The 15607-nt window shown below is 37.5% G+C and overlaps 1 protein-coding gene across 1 annotated transcript in view; it reads right to left on the reverse strand.

Annotated features, from left to right (window-relative positions):
- Window positions 1-15607, reverse strand: part of LOC137722422 (uncharacterized) — a 41249-nt gene that overhangs the window by 7357 nt on the left and 18285 nt on the right. The window contains exons 34-52 of the mRNA XM_068461419.1: window positions 12122-12225; window positions 10704-10993; window positions 10512-10596; window positions 10011-10346; window positions 9340-9699; window positions 8739-9228; window positions 8025-8188; window positions 6339-6501; window positions 5945-6214; window positions 5527-5721; window positions 5034-5076; window positions 4372-4496; window positions 3717-4217; window positions 1977-2741; window positions 1792-1865; window positions 1336-1684; window positions 1156-1254; window positions 932-1087; window positions 398-579 (exon numbers count right to left, since the gene is read on the reverse strand). Coding sequence (XP_068317520.1) covers window positions 398-579; window positions 932-1087; window positions 1156-1254; window positions 1336-1684; window positions 1792-1865; window positions 1977-2741; window positions 3717-4217; window positions 4372-4496; window positions 5034-5076; window positions 5527-5721; window positions 5945-6214; window positions 6339-6501; window positions 8025-8188; window positions 8739-9228; window positions 9340-9699; window positions 10011-10346; window positions 10512-10596; window positions 10704-10993; window positions 12122-12225 — 4751 coding nt within the window. The remainder of the gene's footprint in view (window positions 1-397; window positions 580-931; window positions 1088-1155; window positions 1255-1335; window positions 1685-1791; window positions 1866-1976; window positions 2742-3716; window positions 4218-4371; window positions 4497-5033; window positions 5077-5526; window positions 5722-5944; window positions 6215-6338; window positions 6502-8024; window positions 8189-8738; window positions 9229-9339; window positions 9700-10010; window positions 10347-10511; window positions 10597-10703; window positions 10994-12121; window positions 12226-15607) is intronic.

Consider the following 15607-nt stretch of genomic DNA (forward strand, 5'->3'; position numbering starts at 1 on the left):
GGCACCACTTTTTTTACACAACTTCCGACACATTTTTGTGGGCCCACTTCACAATGTATTTCAACGATCTCAACCGTCTTTTAGGTCTTCCCTCAAAGATCATATCTAACAAAAATCACCCAAATCTGAAACCATATTTCTTTTGTATGCAATAATTCTTTATAGAACGGTATTCGTCCATTTTCTTCACTACAAATGACTGTTTTAATGGTTTTGAATTTGTCTAATTTTTTGCGAAGATGATCTATAAATGATGTTCTAAAAAATAGATGGTTCAGATCGTTAAAATCCATTTCGGAATAGGCCCCACATTATATGTGTGTGTGTATATATATATTATATAATATTATATATATTTAATATTTACCAGCATATAACAAAAACATGGTATAAGTACCTGATGGGACCACGGGTTGATCCGAGGCGGAATACAACGATGAAACGCGAACCTTCTTCATAGCCCCGAATCTCTGTTCTCAAAAATCTCCGAGTACCATCATGCTTTCTCAAAACAAGATAAATGGTATCCTCCTTTACAATTTGAACAGGGAATGACCAGTCGGTATCTTCTAGTCGAACCTAACAATGGAACCAAAAAATAGAAATAAGTTTTTCAGAGTGCATAAGATTAAAGCTCGGATCATTCATCTACGTAGATAATTGAAACAAAAACTGTCCAGCATGATTCCAAATATGATATATAATTTATACTATATTTGATCACATGGGACTTGTCAGGGGTCATATTTGATCACATGGGACTTGTCAGGGGTCACATGTCCCTTACTAGGTGAAGTATCGTATTGTGAGTAGGTTCTTTAGATCCTTTTAGGGTAAAACGCACCCTGATTTTCCAAAACAATGGATACAGATACAAGGACCATTGTTAAATATGTTTCCTATAAAGAATTACCGCATACACTCCACTAACCTGAAGTTTATCATGTCCTTCTGACTCACGATGTACAAACGAGACCCTTGAATCAGATGCTCGAAGAATCTTTGGTTCATCCTCACTGCATAACTTAATGGATATGTCCCGACCAAGTCTATTGGTAAAAGTCATATACGGTCGGACAGAAATTACCTGGAAAGAGAGCAAAGGGTAAATAACCAGTCTTAAGATTTATTGCAATCTCTAAAAATTAAAATTACCTTTGTGGGAACAGATTGATATAGGCATGGTTTTGTTGTAATAAAAATCCGCATACAATTGCCTTCACTATCATAAGCATAGAGATCCAAAGACCCATCCTAACAAACAAGGAAAGAGAAAATCTTAACGAGATTTGTTTACCAATAATGGATCCATATAAAAAAGACATAGACATCTACCATGTCACCAAGGGGAGAAAGATCTTTGGCAGGTCCAAACTGCTCCTTGCCAGATTGATCAATGGACAATGCAAGGCCCAACAATTTAAATTTCAAAGGTGAAGCAATTGTATGACCTTCATATATTTCCTCTTCAGTTATTTCCTCCAGGATAGTTTCATCGTCCTTTTTAGAATGAAATGGATTACCAACCTTTCGTGTATGTTTCTTTCCTTTGATATCTAAAAGCCTAAGTTTGAGAGGGGGACACCTAGAAATTGAATACCAATAAGGAGCATAGAGCCTAATGATCTTAGCTCGCAGTGGCCGTTCTTTGTCAGAATTCTGTTCAAGAACAATTTGAACAATCCTGCAGAAACAATTATCACGGAACTATCAGACTATAAAAGAAAGGCACTTCAAGAAATGTAAAGACTAAGATACACAATATAATTTATGATGCAGATTATTTGAAACCTTCCAGATATCGAACTTCTCAAACTTATAGTTTTCGGCGGAACTTCATGAGGATGGGAAAAAAGAACAGCTTCCTGCAAAAGAAATAAATGAAAGGGTGGGATATATAATAAAATTTATGTCAAAGAAAAATAGAATCATACAAAAGAAAAAAAAAAGGGATTAGTTTGGTCTTAAAGGCTCACATTTATAGGCAGCCACCCTCTTTGTGGAAGCAGTGAAAAGAACAAAGGGTTTCTTATGTCAGCACTATAAACATTGACACTTTTTCCTGGAAAGAATACCCCTCTAGAGCAGGCAAAAAAGTTACCACTATCTTGCATCTCAAAAACAGAAAATTCAGCTGCAAGCGGAAGAAAATTGGAGATAGATAGTGGGGACTTGATTACAAGAGTCCAATCCTGGATTGGATCAGAACGAATATCTTTGGAAATTTCTGTTGCTTGTACACTCATACAAAACCACAACTTATGAGAACCGCTTGGAGAACTACCACTTATCTGAGTGCAATACAACAGTTCCTCTGACTCAGTGAGAGAAGACACACTTATCCCAGAGCATACGTTTGACTTACCAGAGTCCTCTGTTTGTTCAGACCCATCCACCACTGAACTCCAAGAATATTCACTACTATTGCGGAGAGAGGGCCTTAAACGCAATACATACATTCCAGGTTGTGCTAACCCAGATAGAGGAAGTGATACCGTATCTCCAGGTTTCAAAAGTCCAACATATATTTCCTGATGTGTATCATTTTGTTTTCTATTCCTGATCCATCTCCTTTGCCTTCCATAGTTTCCAGATCTTAATGGATCATATGACTCGGGCCATTTTAAACTCTCAACATCCGGAGCATAAACCCAACCGTCAGCAGTGTTAACAGATTCCATATCCAAATGCCAATCATCAAACCATTCCCAGCCGAGTGGTAACTCAACAGCAGGAACTCCCTGCATTACCAACAATAATCAGAAACAATCTAATAGCTCCAGAATTACTAAACCTGTCTAGTAATGCGACAGACCACAAAAAAAAGGTTTAGTCATCACCCAAATTAAAATACAGCGAATGGCCACAAACATTTGTTACTTCTCATCCAAAAAGAAAGCCGTGCCTCAAAAAGGAAGACTCTGCTCCTTCATTTTCATATCAGTCTGTGTCGTACAAAGCTGTGAGTGGGTTTCTTCTAGAGTTTAGATTGGAGTGGCTTCGACCAAGAAAGTGTAGTTCACCAAAGTTTTTTTTTTTGTAGGGAGTTAGACTTTGTAGATCTGTAGTTCTGGCTACTGCTTGGACTGTTTTGAGTAAATGTATTAAACAATCTCCAAGCTGGTATACCATTCCACGGTATAGGGGGTTTGTTTTCCAGGTGATCAGGTATCCTTAAGTTTGAGGTCTATGAGTGTAATGGTACTGGGCTGAGTGTTAGAGCATTAGGGCGTATTTCTTCTATTTTGATATTTATTTTGGGCCTACAGGCGACATTCCACTTGACCATGTTTATAATGTGATTCGGTTAAAAGTTGAACCTTGTTTAATTTACTTTTCCGTCAGGCTCTGATGTTCAGATGTCAGCATGCCGATTTTGGGCGAATATCGACATCGGGGTGTGACAGAAGATGGGAAAGGAGGTTTTACAAGTTTTATAAAAGGTTTCATCGCATTAATTTCTCTTTTTATAAATGTTCTTATATCCTAAGTCCCTAACAAAAGAATCACAAATGTTTCTTCAATCCATATAGTATCACTAATTTAGGGACATCGTAGCTACCAATTTTGGATGATAATATGTAACAAAAGTAATATACAACAAAACCATGAAAATCAACATGAAACATATGCCAAGCATGGAAAACTTCAGTCGGAGAGATTTACGAGTTATCAACACAAGAACACATGCCAAGGACATCAACTAATTTCTTTACCTGATGAGATCCTGCACTTTCAACGATTTCTTGACTTGGTTGAACCGTGGTGCAAATCCAACCAGTACCAGGGCTGTATTTTTCAGTTTCAAAGAACTCATCGGTCTGAAGTTTCTTAAGATGTACTTGACCTTCAAGGGCACTGGTGTTGTTTTTTAACGTTGCGTCTTCCATGGGAACTTTTGACACAAGGCACAAATCAAGTACAAAATCCGTACTGTTACGTACGGAAACAAGAGACCTAATATTCACATATCGATTGCCATCTTTCACATGTACTTCACTAGCAACAACGTCATTCCCTAACCGCCAACAAGCAGCTGGTGCAGCATAATTAAGCCTCACTGTAGTCCAAGGCCCTTCCCTGCTTGGACTGATCTGAATAAAACCAGATTTTCTGCCACTGTCATCAGTTTGATGATCACTTATCTCAGCTTCAGATATCGGTGACAAAAGCACCGCACATCTGATTTTTCCACAGGACTTTTCACCATTATATCCCTGAACCACAACAATTCACATAAATATTACAAGGTTGATCTACTTGTTAGTAAATTCTTGATAAATTTCTACCCCTAGAACGAGGTACATGTTCTGACACAAAACAGATACAGTAGGAAAAATGATATTTCTAAAACATGGACGTGAACTCTACCGCAGAATCTGTTGAGGACAATTCAACCCAGGTCCATTTGTTCACGCTATCATATGGGTATGAATTATCATGGATGATCCATGCAATCTGCTTTAAGGGGGCTGAAAATAATCCAAGACGGACCCCTAAAATCAAAAATGAAAAGTTAAACCCATCTTGCCCAAAATTGATAGGATAGACAAAAATGCGTATTTCTTAAGTACTTAAAAAACAAAATTAAAAAACAATTTAAGGAGTGCGGAAAATTCATTTACTTTACAGAAAATACATATATATTTAGGTCAAAGTTGAAAAAAAAAAAAAAGATGCACAACAGATAGGAACTAAACAAAAATAAACTATAGTATACAACAGGATTCACAATTTTTTACACGAGGACAGTGGGTAGGATCAAGGCGGTGTAATGAAATCTGAAATACTATGCTTAGTTGGCATTTCTACATCTTCCGTTTCTGAGGTTTCTTTCAGTTTCTTAGTAACAATGGGTGACGGTATTCTGCCTAAATAGTAGACACAGGTAACAAATAAGAGAATAGGATTCACAATGAGAATTTCAATATTATACAGATATGGCATGCAGATAAATAACAAATGCAGAAGGTGATTCCCCATTGTGTATTAACTAGAAAGACCACAGATCAAATAAATAATAAATGAACTACCTTTCCCCAGCTCCGTCACAATTAATTCCACCGAGTAGTAGTCCTGCACAAATTTGGATAGAATAGCTTGAGTGGGAACAGAGACAATGAAGATGAAATGGGATAACCAAGAAGATTACTTATATGGTCATACAACCTCCAAACAATGATATATAAAAATAAACCAAATGGGTTGATACTGTTTAATGAATCATATACATCTACAGGCAGCATTACTATCTATCATTTGAAATTTATGAAGCCGAAATTCAGCAAGTGAAGATTAGAAAATTCACTTAGCATGTCCTAAAAATACATTTTAATTAAAAGATGTTACACAAATTTCATAGCACAAGAATAATTAACGTTTAGAGGCCCAGTAATCATCCTTTTGGTCAAAATCGTAAAATTAAAGTTCAGGTAAAACAGATGTGAAATCCAATGTGCAAAGAATACATGCAAAAGCAGAGCAGTAGTAATTGGGAAAACATGCTAAAAAAAATATTCTACATACTGGATCGTCGACTTTAAAGAAAAAAATTTCATTCCACTTGACCAACTCAAGCTCTGAAGACAAGTGATCTGAACTGCTTCCGCAAGTACGTGCACTTTGTTGATGGCTCAGTGATCCACTAGGGAGGTTCGCATCAGGACTAAGGCGAATTGCTACGGTATACTGGGGGGATGCTAACCCTCCAACCTGTGGGAACTGCATTTGCAGGTAGAATTAAAATTCATATATTTTTTGTTATAAAATAATAGAAAAAAATTGTAAGCAACTTTATTTATTTATTTATTTTCTGAGAAAGACCCTTTTATTATGAAAAGACAATAAAACAATAAGCCAAAAAAAGTGGACAAGATAACCACTGGTAAAGAGAACGAATGTAAGGAATCAAAAGAAACTGAATCCATGAGGAATGAGAGAGTACCTGCCCGTCCACTATGATAAGAGTAACCATTGTTCGAACTTTACGGAAATGTTTTCCTTGCAAGTGAGAGTCCAGCATATTCTTGGAAACAGGAACTTTCACGGGCCTCATATCCCCAGGCGTCATCTTAATTATGTTTGCGAGTCCCCTTAATTCTGTAGCTCGAATAAAGATATCCTGACCAAGTTTGTTTTGTGGAATTATATAGAAGTTTCTCTTTTGATGAACGTCAATAGCAGATCTTCCATCATCTGTTGGCGAGGATGCTTCCTACTCGATATCATGTTAAAAGAAAAAGAAAAGGTGAAACTGTAAGCAATAACCGTTAAATGCAGACAGGAGAAAGGGTGTACAAGGAAAACTTCATTTAGTGATGGAGGCAGAAGAAATTTACTCTTTTTCTATCATATTCATGCACATGAATAAGACTGTTCCAGCTTGCATAAGCTTGAATAATCATATTAGCATTAGAGACAGAAACATTCAAGTTCAGATCCCTAGTAGAGGTAAGGCGTAACTGGGAAGCTGTAGTTGTAGCACTCGGATCATATTGGTACCTGTATGTGGGCCGATATTAGTAAATAACTACTGATGTTTCTGAAATGAAATTTTAACCAAATATGAGCACAACTGCATCAAAAGTGATGTGGAAAAAAGAACACAAAGTTTACACAAGATGAGATATAAAATCTTTTCTCTAACCTTTCAACTAGTGGAAACTTCCTAAGCACCAAAGCTAAAAACATTTTTAACTTTTCTTATTTCTTCTCCACTCTACATTATCAATTAGATATTGGCCTAGAAGATGCCTGATATTTTATACTTTTCGCCTAGATGCCTGATATTTTATACTTTTCGCCTAGAAGATGCCTGACATTTTGTGTATCAAAGTCAGACATTTGGGTAGCAAACCCATGTTTTCAAGAGGTTCTATGTTTGATCGTCATTCCCAATTTCTTTGTTGGTTTTCGGGCTGCACGGTGGGTCAGCTCCTGCACCTATATATTTCTCTCTTTGTCCATATGTCTAGCTCTCCAGGTGCAGTAGGGGCTCCTCGTGGGCGAGGGTAGAAGCCTGACATACACAGTTGGACAGTTCCTCAACAACTTAAGCTTTTGGAGCATGTAAATGAGCAGTTTCCATGAAAATTACCATTGAATTGATAATTCACCCACCGCGACCTCATTTAATCCAAGCATGGTCGACAATAACTAAAACATATATCAATCGCCATATTGTGATATCTGGTATAATTAGGGCGGGATACAAAGTCTTAATGAATTATCTCTCATAACCCACAACCATTGACAGCACCAATGTATTAAAAGCGTGAGGCGTGGGTGAGGCGTCCAAGGATAGCCCAGCCTAGGCATGAGACGAAGCCTCACGGGACCTAAATTTTTTAATATATACACTAAACATACACATATATTATATTAAAAAAAAAAAAAAAGAACATTATTAATCAATAATCAACCTGAGCACACACATATATATACATATATTATATTATATATATATATATATATATATAAAATGGAGGATGAAAAGTACAATGAGCACACATATAACAATGCACGTAGACAGCACACACATCCATTATATAAAAAAATAAAAATCAGAAAAAAAGGTAAAGAGACGATAGAGCAAGGAAGAGGGTATGAGGCAGTTAAAACCCTAACAAAATTTGGGCTTGGGAGTAAAAATAAAAAAATAAAAAAAACCCTAAGGTGCTCCAAGGGGGCTCCGGCGACGCCTTCTGCCCACTCCCTCAAAACAAAGGCAGCAACCCTCAAGCCCAGCCTCACAGGGCGCCTAGGCGCGCCCTAAGGCGAGCCTTTTAAAACATTGGACAGCACCCACAAAAAGATCCATAACCTTGAGAACCCACGGCCCTTTATTTGATCCTTACAAAATTTCCAACTTTTCCACACCACCCATTATGTATGCTCGACTTTTCTAGCTTCCTAGGTTCCACATCGATTCCTTTTAAAAATTGAATTCAGAACTGATAAGCTACCTAATGCATCCTAGATGTTTTCATAGAATTTTTTAATACTGAGGTAGAAAAGAAAATTACCGTAAGACACCATCTACTGGCTCAATGAGAGGCTCCCAAACTTCAAACTTATCGTTATATGATCTAGCAGCCAAAGAGAAGCTCACAGTAGAATTCAAGTAGTTGGTTCTTCCATGCAAACTGAACCCAATTCCACTTAAAGAGACATTAAACAATGGAACCATCTGTCATATTCCATGAGACAAAATCATTAGAGAACTTGCTGTAACTAACAGAAAATTAAAGTAACAGTAGGACTTGAGCTTTCAACATAACAACCACCAAAGACAGCATATATTTTTCTTTTCTTCAAAGAAAAAGAAGATGGAAAGCTTAATATTATGTACTTGTGTTCCATGTTCATAAATAATTAAATGCACAGTAAGAAGTTATTATAAGAAGAGACGACTCAACCGAGAAAATAGCAGAATTGTCCATAAGGTTAACTTTATGAACATAACAGAATTGTACATAAGAGTAAGTTTTCTCAATTTCTTGACACAACATCGCTAGATAAGATTAGGGGCCCATCCATCCCTTGAGCTTGCTTCACATTTTCTTTATTTAGAAATATGGCGTCCAGTTATCACTTATTACGGATGGATAATTGATATGTAAAGAGAAAAAGTAATTATTAAAATTTAGATGAAGGTTCCCTAATCCTCCCTTTCATTATTCATTTACAAATCACTACGTTTTATACTCCATATGTGCTATTTTAGTATGAATTCTTACCAAGCCACTATAGTCATCAAAAAGTGCAGCAGAAAAAGTTCTGAATTCTGCATCAATTACAGTATCATCTGAACCACTTGGTACATTTGACTCGGCCAGCTTTAAAGCAAACCTTCTTGGAGGTTTTTTGAACCCACCACGAACTATAAAGGTCCCCAACTCATTTCCAGCTGACCAGATACTAAAAGAATCTCTTGTAAGCTTGGCATCAGATGTATCCCATACACTTTCGTCCAAAAATTGATCTCCAGTGACCATATCACTGCGTATGCATCTTAATGAGCTGAAATCAGATTGCTTTGGTGTTCCCTTGCATGCAATACAACCAAGGGAAACAAACCCTGGAGGAGCCTGAGGAAGCCAGAAAGATATACTCTCCGTTCCCCTTTGTTTCTTAACTTGCCCAACAAGCTGGAAATCAAGAGGGGCTTTGAAGATCTTGTCATCTCCTGTTTCATGAAGAACAATGCAGGTATTTGGGGGCTCGTACCTAAGTTTAGTAACCATCAAACTTATGTTACTTAAGATACAACAGATAAAGACATACACAAAATCATAATGTTATAAAGATAAGATATCCCTCAACACCATTATCATATACCCGTTGATTGCAACATCACCAAAATATATCATCCCCTGAGGGACAACTGGACGCCATATAGACAGTTTCTTCCTTGAGTTTGATCCCTGATTCCACCATATCAATTGGAAACTAGCAACAGCTTCGTAATGCCGCCCAGAGCTTACGGTTGCCAACCTTTCTGATTGGACGTCATGACTTTGAGCAGAAGTATCTTGGACATCAAAACGATTAGATGATTTCTCAAGTGCTTCTGAAAATCCAAATATCATGTGACGCAAATCATAGGCTGTACCCATTACACTAGACGTATTTGGAGCTGCTGGCAAAAAGGTGCCAACAGAATTATCCACACGCCAGAATGCTAAATTTGACTGATACCTGCATTTTAAAATGGAACAAAAAATCACGTTTCAATCATTTTTACCAATGTAAACAGACCAATTTAGTTGGAGATCTAACAGAAAGTGAATTTGGACCCAAAATCTAATAACAGATTCATGACAATGCGTTAAAAGTTTGAAGCCAATAAAAAATGTATTCCACTACCTATTCGTATGGAATAGACATAAACCATCAAATATGTTCAAGTATTGCCAAATTTGGTACTTTTGAACCTCAGTGTAAACTATTGGCAACTTTAGTGTAATCTGAAATTATTAGAAGTGAGAGAGTTTGAAAGCACGACATACGGATTGTTGGTACTGATTGCAATGCAATCCCTTAAGGAAGAAGAAGAAACTAATGAAGCCAAGATACAAAAAGCAGAAGACAGTGGTGGCTGTGTTCTTCCAGGGGAAACGACACAACCCAATGCAACATATTCATTAGGTGCTTCAGGAAACCAAATGGAACAATTAGCTCCGTCAGAAAGGACATCATTTGGTATTGAATCAGAATCATTTACGCTATCAACAGACGAGCCCTCAGAAGGTAAAGGTGGCCAAATCAGCTTAAAAGATAGGGGCTTCTTGACTCTAGCAAAATTGGTATTTACAGCAAGAACTGCTTTTGTAGGCGGCTTGTCCCTGTCATAAGAAAATGGTATTATCAACATCCAAAACTATAAAAAATGAAAACCCGTTGCAATTTTAGTAATACTGATATTTAAAGAGCACCATGAGGTACAACTAAGATATGACACTAAAACCATTAATATCAAAAGAAGCCGTTTTAAAACAGCATCCACTAACAATGGTGTCAGATAATCGCCAAGAACTGCAAAACCAGGAGGTGCACGAGGCCTCCAAAAAGCATATATTTGATCACTGTAGGGATCTGAAAATGTGAAGGAAGCAGGAAATACGTCATCAGCATGTAACTTTAGCAAGTCAAATCCTTCTTACAATATAGAAAAATAAACAAAATAAAACACTCTGGCCTACTTTGTATCGTTCCAATTTTGTCAAACTGCGAGCAAACCACTGTCATTTTCTTTGATGTTGTCCTTAAAAAAGCCAAGATATCCTCCTCAACTGCTATAAAAAGTCTGAGGATGCTGAATGAAAAATTCATAAATACATCTGAAACACTTAGATGTATATTGGTCTTTCCAGAAGCATTTGAATATTTTACAGAGGTGTCGAAAGGCTCCAGAATCGTGATTCCATTACTCTCCATAGTTAAACCAAGCACATTTGCATTCATCTCCATGGTATCACCCTTCATAACAAGCCTGGAGGCAGAAAGAGCATGTATAACGTCACTTTTCCATTACATTTCTGTAATATTTTAAGCATTCAGAGCATGGAAACTGATGCAAAAGTGATATAGGCTATTAAGTGAATCTCAGGATAAATGCACGTCTCAGCAGACTCATATGCATAGAGAGAGAGAGAGAGAGAGATATGTAGGTATGTATGTATGTATATTTCAGAAACATTAAAATATTTGTCTGAAGTTCAATCAATAAAACACAGTTTATAATCCATCAATTAAACATGAAAATTTCATAGAGCAGTATACCATTGTAAATATCTCTTGATAATTTTATTTTTTTTTTCCGGACAAATGCCCCTCCCCAAAAAATAAAAAATAAAATAGAGAAAACGAAGAAAACGAAAGGAAAAGACAGAAGGTAAAAGGAAAAGGAAATCCTTGGGACCCATTTGAGAAACTATCCATAGTTATTCCTAACTAGAAGATGAGCACACACTTTGTGTGTGAACAATTTCATTTTCTTTTTTGTTTTTGATTAAGGACTGTGATTAGTTTTTAAAATTTTTAAAAAGAGTATGAGACAACGATGATGGGATCTCTTAATAAGGGCATATTTTTCTTAATATTACATAATTACCATTTTGCCCTCCTTATGTAAATATTGTGCATCAAAAGGGAGGGTAAAATAGGAAAATGGGGATATGATTGTTATTTTCTCAAAAGATACAAAATTACTATTTTGCCCTTCTTATGTAAGTATTGTGTATCAAAAGTAAGGGCAAATTTGGAAAAAATGGCAAAAAGTTGACAAGGAGGGTTCTCTTAATAGAACAGATAATATTTCTAGCTACAGAAAAAATGGCAAAACACATAAATAACATCAAACATTCATAAAATCTGCACACGAATTATACAAGTATGTCTAAAGTTCTAAACAACGATAAAAATAAAAAAATTGACCTACAGAATCCATCCAACTGTGCATGCAAAAGTTGGTTAGAGAGCACAAGTATCCATAGTTATTTCTAATAATATTTCTAGCTACAGGAAAAATGGCAAAACACTTAAATAACATCATTCATAAACTCTGCACACAATTTATACTAGTACGTCTAAACATGATAGCAATAATAAAAAAATTGACCTGCAGAATCCATCCAACTGTGCATGCAAAAGTTGGTTAGAGAGCACAAGTGATTCCCCAACATCTTCAGAAGTATTATAGAATGTCAGCTCTGGGCCAACCAACTGCAGCAAAATATTTTAGTTACAAAATAAATTTAGCAGTTCCAGAAAATGAGCCTGAAATTGGGAAAAAAACAAAGGCTTATTTTTTGCTATGCCCCCCGGAACTCGATGATAATCTCATTTTCTCCTCATTTTCTCCTCTGAAACGCAAAATGCGTCACTAAACCCCCTGGAACCTCATTTTCGTCCCATGTTGCTTGATTCTGTCATCTATGTCTTAAAATCTGTTAAATCCTCTTCCGTGGCTTAGCAGGCTCGAATTATTTGATGATGTGTTTACCATGTGTGAAAACAATAACAAAAAAATTTAAATGAACAAATTACAAAATATCTAAAAAATTATTTTCCTCCCACGATCCCACCCTTTCTCCTCTTCTGTGACTAAAACCCCACCCACCATCTCTGCCCATCAGTGCAATTCCAGCACTGTACCCATCCACCCAATTTTTTTAGAAGAAACGATAGATTTTTATTTAAACAATACAAGGAATTACAACAAGTGGATAAGAAATCCACCAACTAGCAAAACTAGCTAAGACCTCTCACGTAGGACTACTTTACAATTAACTAAAGCTGAACCAAATTCATTTTACGGCTGCTAACACATCCATCACTATATAGGAAAGAGAACAATCCCTCGATGCCCAGTACCTTACTCTACCCCATAGTTCCTCTACTCCCACTCCCTTATAATCGTAAAAAATTCTTCTAATACGCTTCAACCAAATGTTCCAAAAAACTGCCAACACCAAACAGCCCCACAAAGGTTTAGCTTTCTTCTCCTTTCCTAAAGACTCGAACTGGGTGCTTAGAAGCTCAAAACAACCCTTTGGGTTACAACCCTTTGGAATAACCCAACTAGCTCTAACTTCCTTGAACAATTTCCGCCACAGCTGTACCGAGTAAGAACAATGGAGTAAAACATGATTAACACTCTCCTCAAATTTACACAAACTGCACCACTGGGTAGAAATGCAAATAAAAGGCCTCGCTTTTGAACTTGATCACAGGTGTTGACCTTCCCAATAGCCACTAATCATGCAAGAACTTTGAATTTTGGAGGAGCTTTTGATTTTCAAATTTGAGAATAGGATGCAAAATGTTGCACACTTTCATTATTGCACAAGAAAGAAAGAGCTACACGATCTGCAAGTGAACAATCCTGATCTGTCTAGTTTCCACCACCTATTATCCACTCTTGATTGAAAAAAAACGAACATCTTCCACCTTCTCTAATAACCCAGCTGCCTCTGCTTTCTCCAGCTGATTCAATTTTTTTCTGAAATCAAAATTCCAACTCAACGATTGAACAGAGCAAATCCACAAAACTTGAAATTCTTTGATCATTCTTTCTCGATAACAAGAGTAATCTAGGATATCGCTCTTTCAATGGTCCATCCTCCAACCAGCCATCCTATAAAAACCTCACCCTCTCCCCATTGCCCACCTCAAACTTGCAACACTCTAGGAAAGAAGGACCTGATGAAATATCTATCCATGGACTACGACTTGAACCACGCAAGAAGGGTTTGCGTCTGACCTGTTAGCCTCCTGAAGAAGTTGAGGGTCCACCATAAAACCAATTGGCAATATGGAGAGTAGCCCAACTTACTCATAAGCCCATGCAAGGTCCCTCATTCCATCAATGTGAGATTCATTCCCAACACGGCCCCATGTGTGGCGAATTTTCAAGCCTAACAAGTGGACAACACAACGGGGGGACATGGAGCAATTGTGGCCATTTGGCTCCACACGTGGGACAATATGCTCTGATCCCATGAAGAAGTTGAGGTTCTACCATAAAACCAATTGGCAATATGGGGTGCAGCCCAACTTACTTATAAGCCCATGCAAGGTCCCTCCTTCCATCAATGTGAGATTCATTCTCAACACCTCCGACGCTGTACTTGCTCCTTATCACCTTGTGCCAAAGAGAATTTGATTCCTATAGGAATCTCCACAACCACTAAGCAAGTAAAGCATTATTCCGTAAACCCCCTTCCTCCTTACTTTTGATCACTACCTCCCGCTTAACTACATTGGTTTTCTTTCCTTCCTATGCCTCTTCCCAAAGAAACCCCTTCATTAGTTTTTTTCAACTGACCAATCACCCCACAAGGAATTTTGAACAAAGACATAATAATTTGGAAAACTTCCCAGAACAACTTGAATCAAAGTTAATTTACCCCCTCTAGATAAGAATGCCTTCTTTCACAAGCATCACCCGTTGAATGAAAAGTCTCCATAAACCAGAGATGTTGAGGCAACCCCTCTACTGCTATCTAGCCTCCATAACTGACTACCTTCTTAGCATTCATCAAAAGGCTTGCCCACCACTCTAGAAGATATGTTTGGCTGGCCTTTAAAAAAAGATCCCAACTGTGCAATCCCTCCAGCCTCCCCAAAGTTTTGACATCTGAACATAGCCTTATTACTTTGAAACAGATAATGTTTTGTTTCCCTTCCAGGCAACTCCAGTAATGAAAATTCAATCTTCTTCCAAGGTTGATGAACCACCTGTCTCTCACATACCACCACACACAAGAGTTTGTATTCGGAACTTGGAAGCTTTGTTTCCCCCCAGATAAAATTTCAGTTAAGAAACCTTCCAAACTCCTCCACCCTGCAGCAGTCTAACAAAACCATTGACCTTGGTTTTGAAGAGTCCCAGGAAAGACCCATTGTTGTTGATGAAGCTTTTCATCCAAAACTAGTAGTTATGGCTTCTAAACTTTCTGAAAAAGCTTTAGTCTCTAGCCTCCACAACAACTTTCAGTTGGTCGATTAGCCGCGAAATACATCCCAAATTAGCAGATAACTGGTAGCTTCTAAACATGTTTCTCTCAGTAATTCGCTCGCTTTCTATGAACGACTCCTATCTCCAGAGTTCAGAATGATAACCTTCTGTCCAATTTTGAAATCTCTTGCTAAATGTCTATATCTTGCATTCCCTGCGAAACTAATCGCTCTAGCCCTCTCCCTTCCTCCCCACTCCTTCACTGAACTCCTAGAACTAAAGTGCATGTCTCTCTCTCTATTCCTCCTTTTCCCAGTTGGCCTAGTATTTCAGACATATTTCCTAAGCACATATGAAGGCGAAGAAAACCTCCCTTCTTCGTGTCTGCACTACCAGGCCACTTTCCCACTCTCAAATGCCAAAATTTGAGAATGACAGTTGGCAAACTTGATGAAGATAGACGATTGTCAAGTCGTCACTTTCATCCATGGAAGACGGTTTTAGTAAGAGGTGGTCATATGTGGATTAGTCAAGTCATCTTAATCCATGGAAGGCGGTTTTAGTAAGAGGTGGTCATATGTGGATCAATTGATGCCATCGTTTCGTCTATTAGGGTTTGATTGCGATGGACAAAGAGAAGCTTAG

This window comes from Pyrus communis, chromosome 17 (genome assembly GCF_963583255.1).
Source record: "Pyrus communis chromosome 17, drPyrComm1.1, whole genome shotgun sequence".
In the NCBI taxonomy this organism is placed as follows: domain Eukaryota; kingdom Viridiplantae; phylum Streptophyta; class Magnoliopsida; order Rosales; family Rosaceae; genus Pyrus; species Pyrus communis.